Source organism: Capsicum annuum, chromosome 4 (assembly GCF_002878395.1).
Source record: "Capsicum annuum cultivar UCD-10X-F1 chromosome 4, UCD10Xv1.1, whole genome shotgun sequence".
NCBI classification, from domain to species: Eukaryota; Viridiplantae; Streptophyta; class Magnoliopsida; order Solanales; family Solanaceae; genus Capsicum; species Capsicum annuum.
The window spans coordinates 83,434,295-83,441,936 of NC_061114.1; the positions used below are offsets into that span (position 1 = coordinate 83,434,295).

Below are 7,642 nucleotides of genomic sequence, written 5' to 3' on the forward strand. Positions count from 1 at the left end.
TATAATAAATTTATAATCATCCGAACTAGCACTCATGCTTTCATAAATTGAAGCACAATTATTTTTTGTAGCCAAATTAAATTGGATAATTAACGTTGCACTGGACCAGGCAACTATAATGTAGATTATTGCCCTCAATGAATAATTTTACCAACCCAAAATATTGAAACTCTAACAATTGATTCACTAGACTTTTTTTGAATTCAAATAAACAAATATTTAATGAGATTTATGAGAGAGGGCTGAATTTAAAGATGGTTCACTAGATATGTTTTTGGGCTCTTTAAATGTGAGAAAAAACATGCTTAAAAACTGAAATCTACCCTAATAATAAAAGGATCATATAGTATACTAAATTAGTGTGTTATATGGTCTTTCAACTGTTAACGCCTATTAACTTGGGGCCATTTGATTTTAAGGATATAGCGCACTAAAAACGCGCGATATGTATTTCTCTATCTCTCTAAATTCCTATTCTATTTGGTCCACTTTTAGTTTTTCTTTGTAATTTAGGTTCTGGACTCTCTCTATAAAACAAATTTTTCGAAAAGCGCACATGATAAAAGATACTCCCTCCATTTTAAAAAGATTTACTTATTTTTCTTTTTAGTTCATTTAAAAAATAATGATTCCTTTCCTTTTTTAGCAACTTTTAAATTTTAACTTTCCACATGCATGTTTAGGATCACAAGATTGAAGGGCATTTCGATACATTTCAAATATTTTTAATTTAAGACCACAAGATTCAAAAGTTATCTTATTTTCTTAAATTCCGTACCAAGTCAAATTAGGTCATTCTTTTTGAAACGGAGGAAGTACTTCAAGATAAGCAGACTTTAAAAAACTAGTCTAACCACACGTGTCTCGCACGTGTAACGCTTGATTATTTAAAATTAGACGATTTTATTTATTGCAGAGATTTTCAATAAACTATAAAAGTTTAAATCACTTTTCAAAAGTCCTTCACACTGTAAATAATAATGTAAACATAAATATATACACATATATATTTTACCACCAAAAGTTTCAAGTAGTTGATGAATCATTACTTTTGGTTTACCATATAGAACCTCTTTCCCTCATTGAAACTGACTAAGAGAGACAGATCAATGTGAACCATATTTGTATTACGATTATTTTTAATTTTTTTAATTCAAAATCTTTCCTTATTTTAAAGTCAAATATTTAAAAAAAATCATTGATTACATTTATATTACGTACTTAAAACTTTTAAAAATCTAATACTTCTTAAATTTTTCTTAGTCTAACGATTTTGTATTTATTTTTAAATTTTACAAATCTTCTTAAAATCAAATTTAATTGTTTTAAAATTCTTAAACTAATGAAAAAAGAATTAGCTGTCAATAATTTTGATGACTTCTAATAAGGAAAGGTTTCAACATAAACTATTTAATAAATTTTCGACTCTTAAATTAAAAAAAAATAGTGAAATTCTGATATTACTTTTGCATTACCATATAGTACCTCTTTCCTTTGTTGCCACGAACTAAGAGAGACAAATCAATTTGAACCATATTTGTGTTACAATTATTTTTAATTATTTTAATATTCAAAATCTTTTTTTATTTTTAAAGTCAAATATTTTACAAAATCAATAATTACATTCTTATTACGTACTTAAAACTTTTAAAAATCTGGTATTGTTTAAATTTTTCTTATTCTAACAATTTTATATTTATTTTTAGATTTTTCAAATCTTCTTAAAATCAAATTTAGTTGATTTAGAATTCTTAAACTAATGAAAAAGTATTAGTTGTCATTAATTTTGATGACTTCGAATAAGGAAAGGTTTTATCATAAATATATTTAATTAATTTTCAACTCTTAAATTAGAAAAAAAAAATAGTGAAAGTCTGATGACTTCTAATAAGGAAAGATTTAGCATAAATATATTTAATTAATTTTTAACTCTTAAATATTAGAAAAAAATAGTGAAAAGACGATTTTATCTAAAGTAAAGACTTTTAATGAAGGATAAAAAGTTCAAACAACATTTCTAAGGCCCTTCACACTTTTAAATATTAGTTTAGTGTACGTTCTTTGCACGTGTGTAACTGACGGAGAGAATAACAATTAAAAAACTATTATTAAGACCATTAGATTTAATAATCTCTTCTTATTTCTTAAATATTATGCTTAATTAAACAAATACGTTTAAATTAAGATAGAGAGCAACAAAGATTTGCCTATTTGGTCAAGTCCAAACAAATGTGATATTTGATTTCTCTTTTAAGGCCCTTAAAAAGGTTGTTAATCATCTCACATTCGTTAGTCCCATACCACTCATAATTTCAGACCCTCTGCTTTGAATTCTTGAGACAACCTTCTTCTCCTCATCTCACACCATTCTATTTCGATTTTTGATATTATCACATGCAAGAATATCTTAACCAAAATTATATCATCATACATCATAACATATACAAGGCATAGTTTATAAACATAGACAACTATAGCAACTGACATAAATAAATCATCCTGTCATTATTAATTAAACAAAGACAGTGAAAAAAGGTCACGTTGAATTAATTCAAATAAAAAGAGAAAATAAGTTTAACCAAAAAATCAAATAAAAAGACAAATAAAGGAGATCAAAGAAAAGAGCATGCTGGTGAGAGCTACACGAGGTTAATAGAATTTAAGTAAATACTTATATAAATTGTATTTTAATTAATTTAAAAATATATTAAATATTAAAAGTTTTTTTATCTCTAATAAATAAGTAAATAATTATATAAGATACAATTTAATTGATTAGAGTTGCACAAAAATAAATCCTAATTTTTTGGTAATAAATTTTCATTAGACTTTTAGGAGAAAGATTTACATGAGGGCACAAATTTACTGGAATTTATTTCTTTTATATTAGGAGTCTGTATTTAATTCAATTAAGGAAAAAATTGAAAAATTATGAAAGTAAAAACCTTAAAACAGGGTAGGTTTGTGTTTGGAACTGTAAGGAAACTTCTTTTTTTAATTGGAATTTTTAGAATATAATAGTATTAGTGTTTATTTACAATTAAAATTTAATTTGAGAAATATAAGAAAAAAGATATTTTTGTCTACTACAAAGTATTTTAATGAAGGACAAAAAGTTCAAATCGCTTTTGTGAGTATATATATATATGTATATATATTAAATATTAAAATTTTTTATCTCTAATAAATAAGTAAATAATTATACAAAATAGAATTTAATTGATTAGTATTGCACAAAAATAAATCCTATTTTTCTTAGAACTAACTTTCTGGTAATAAATTTTCATTAGATTTTCTCCACTAACTTTCTGGTAATAAATTTTCATTAGATTTTTAGGAGAACGATTTACATAAGGGCAAAATTTACTAGACTTTATTTCTTTTATATTAGGAGTCTGTATTTAATTCAATTAAGAAAAAAATTGAAAAATCATGAAAGTAAAAACCTTAAATTCCGGTAGGTTTTCGTTTGGAACTGTAAGGAAAGTTTTTCTTTTATTGGAATTTTTAGAATATAATTTTATGAGTGTTTATTTACAATAAGAATTTTATTTGAGAACTATAGAAAAAAGATATTTTTGTCTATTACAGTCTTTTAACGAAAGGCAAAAAGTTCAATTACCTTTTCTAAAATTCTTCACACTTTTAATAATATATATATATTATAGAAGAAGGAGCTGAACTATAAGGAAGGCCAAAATATGCACCCAACTTTTAACGGTGAACTAGAAGAAGGAGCTGAACTATAAAGAAGGCCAAAATATGCACCCAACTTTTAACGGTGAACTGCCTTTAAGCGTCATCCTTATCTCAGAAGTTGCACTACAACTCCACAAAGTTAAAAGCTGTTTTACCAGATTCAGCAGAGCCATGCTTACTATCACCCGCAAAAGGTGGCCAACTATATTGTATACAACATGTCCCTATTATTAACAAAGGTATACAGCATTTTCTTACAAGAAGAACGAAGAAATTATAAAATTAAAGGCTAGATGATACCAAGTTTGTGTTTTAGTTCCGTATGAGATGAGTAGATTGTATAAATGTAATCAAAGTACAAGTGTATATGTAAACATATATCATATGTAAATGCCAAGTCTTCTGGAAAATGAACTTTTTGATGGTAAATGATAATATACAACAGAAAATAGGCAAGGAAAGATGCTTTCAGAAACATGTTTTCCCTCATTGTACGTACACCGGCTGCCCTCAAATTCATCCTTGGGCTAGAAAAGCCTAGAACATAATCATGGTCAAGAATCAAACCAAATACCCAAGCCACAGGGATAACCCTAACACTTGTCCTCAAGTCAAAGCAAGGACGGTACAATCTAAGCTAAAAAGAAGAAATTCATAGATCCCAACAAAATCTGAGAAAACCCACAATATCCATTAACTAACAAAGTGAACCAACACAAAATGCACCTCCACATACATAAAGATGTGTGTGTCAAAATTTATAACCAGAGTCACCCCTTGATTTGGGGTCTCACCGTTGAAATTGATTCCTCATGATCAGAGAACCTCAATCAGAATAAGGCTTATCCTTGAACCTGTACAGAAGCTTCTTCTTCTTTGATGTAGGGTTGTCAATCGTCAACAGTATCTTACCTAGCTCAACAATCTTGAAGCTGCTGCTAACAACAGGTTCATCAGCTGCAGTCATCTTCCTAGGCTTCTGTATGTTAACAGTATATCCACTGTCTGTATTCGGCACATATTCAGCACTATATGTCACCTCCCAACCCAGTACACGTAGCTCCCAGATAATACTGCACTTCTGCAATCAAGAAGATTCAATGGTGAATTATCATCACTAAAAAGATTAAGCTGGTTCTTATTCTTCTAACAAACTAACTACATGATATATAAACAAAGTAGGCAATTTTTTTCCATAGAAAGGAAAGTGCGTAAATTATTTTAAATGCATTGTAACTTCACCTCATTTACAATGATCTCCACGGTCTGCTTTGTTGCAGGTTTTACAATGATCTCTGTAGCTGGATCATTGAAAGTGAACTCAGGATTACATTCACAGTAATCGACACTGAGGCCCCCATATTGAACAGGCACTTGCTCAGGAGATATATACCTGCACCAAGCCAGTTATACAGACATGATTACTTCCACAGCTCCACTTCTAGCACTGTAAAAAGTAACAGCGATAAATTGTGCAAGCAGAAATTTGATAGAAATTACAGCTAAAAGCTCTCACTTGTAAAGGGTTTCTGCAGTCTTTGATGGACCAGCAAATACAAACTTGCTTTTTGTTCTGTGAGTCATGAATGGGCTGATCATTGTGTAGAAAGCTAAATACCACCAAGGGACATTGATAAACACCTTCAAAAATTCAAGTATGTACCATAAACTTTGTGCCAGACAGCAATATTTAAACTTTCCCTAAACAAAAAATAATAATAATAATAATAACAACAAAAATAAGAAAAGAAGAGTAATAATCCGGGTATGGGCCCTTAGGGCTTTGGTTAAGAATACAGCACATGATGTGATAGTTAACTGCACGTCATGGTTGGAACCTTGCTGCAAACAGAGCACGGTATTTACGTCAGGAGGGGGGCGACACATACTCCTCAGAGTTCTTAACTAGTGCGTCAACTGGAGTCGAGCGGGGAATCCACAAGGAACTTCAATTCTCAGATATCCAAGGTATGGCACACGATACTACGAGAATGACTAAAAGAAATAGATATCAACTAACAACTAATCATATTAAACATACTTCAATACATATAAGTAAACCTGCATATAAACCTTCTCTACAGAAATCACATCATAAACAAGTGCTTATCAGCACTGGTTGGTAAATGGGTAAGCAGATTCAGACAATTTTCTATCAGTTAAAATCATCGCACCGTTAATTGTAAAATATATAGATTTGGTAGAAGCCAACAAAAGTTCAGACCAGTTGAGTCTTGTCAATTAAAGAGTCACATCACAGCCACTGACTAAAGGATTGTATAGTAAATACCTGCTTAGCGACGAACTCGGGATAATTATCCTGAAGCAATTGCAAGGCCTGCCTGGTAGCAATTCGAAGCTCCCTTTTCCCTGGACCAGGTGAGTTCTTGAGGTCACTAACTTGAAATATAGTATTGATTCCACCAGGACTGAAATCCAATTTCCTTATACTTTTCTCCAAGAACTGAACCCTCCAGCGCAAAAACTTGTTTCTCTTCTCCTCATCTCCAAAGGTTTTGTTATACAATTCCTTATTCTGAAACTCACCATACACATTATAGCAAACAGGGTGTCCCTCTTTGTCATGACCATCCATAAACACAACTTTTTCAACATCATCCCCAAGATTTTCATCTACAAGCTCTTCAATGTTAAACTCCTTTCTCCATAAAATGGTGTTCTTTAACATAGCAAATGCCTCCTTAACGTTGAATTCTCTAGCTCTAAGAAACTTGAGCAGAATCACATCACTCCTATCATCTTTCAATAGTGGCACTCCCCAAATCGATACTTCCTCAGGCAAATCAGATGGGGTTTTAGCTGTAGTAAAGCTCTGATTTTTAACCGATTCTTGAACAAGATGTTTTAGGTCTTCAAGTGCTTTTCTCTCGGAATCAGATAGATCTGACACTTTGTTGCTTTCTTCTTTAAATGAAACCAAAGATTCAGGTTTCTTTTCCACAGATTCAGTGACGCCCTCTGCTTCTTTGTCAGCAACAGTAATAGATACGTGTTCAACTGCAACAAGAGCTATTGGTTCTGGTGGGGGTTCAGTTAGAGGACCTTCCTTTTCAACTACAGTAACAGCAGAGCGATGCTCCTCAGCTTCTGCCACTGATTCAACTTCAACTGAAGCAAGAGGTGGTGAAGGTGGGAGTGGGCTATCTTCCTCAGCCGTCGGTGGTGGCTGATGGGTATGTTCTGTATCAGCCATTCTTGGCTTCAAGAAAAGCAAATCAAAAGTTGTTGAAAATGTACAGGGAGTAGATGAAATGGATAGTGATTATATGACAGATACAAAAAGGCGGAAGTGATGAGGATGGTGCTATGGTTTGGTCGTAGTAAGGTGAGAAAGAGTAGTAGCTTTCAGTTCATTCTAGACTGTAGAGAGAGAGAGCGCTTTCTGGACAGTGAAAGGAAACGGCTGAGCTGAGTGACGTAGTTATGCTCGTGGGCTGTTGAGGTTAAGGGTTGACACAACTTATCTCGTTAATTATAGTAGTTTCATAATTATATAATATATCAAATTATATTTTATATTTATATAAATTATTGCTACAAATATATAAATATATATGATTTTTTTTATTTTTATGATTGATATATATTTTATATTTTTATAAATTTTTGCTATAAAAATATAAATACATATAAATATATTTGCTACAAAATATAATTTGATAAAAGTATTGATATTTTTATAATTTAATAATTAAATATGTTCCTTTATATATCTTTTTCTTTGTAGGGGGTGCGGATATAGGCGATTAACTAACTTATGAAATAGATTTATTATATATCTAATGAATCTATTTTTCTTTGTGCGTGGATATTTCTTAAATTTTGTTTCAATATCTTTTAATGATTTATTCTTTTCGTAAGATATATTCATTAATTTATTTGGTTTATTATTTTATCCTGTAGTAATTGCAAGGTTACAAAT

At 30.5% G+C, this 7,642-nt stretch overlaps 1 protein-coding gene across 1 annotated transcript; it reads right to left on the minus strand.

The window, feature by feature from the left end:
- Positions 1–4,099: 4,099 nt before the first annotated feature.
- On the minus strand, positions 4,100–7,187 carry LOC107867855 (patellin-3). The gene is made up of 4 exons (XM_016714316.2): positions 5,990–7,187; positions 5,216–5,340; positions 4,942–5,092; positions 4,100–4,780 (listed from the first exon to the last, which is right to left on the minus strand). The coding sequence occupies exons 1-4, from the start codon at positions 6,911–6,913 to the stop codon at positions 4,526–4,528; spliced, it is 1,455 nt and encodes a 484-aa protein (XP_016569802.1). The 5' UTR covers positions 6,914–7,187; the 3' UTR covers positions 4,100–4,525.
- Positions 7,188–7,642: the final 455 nt, after the last annotated feature.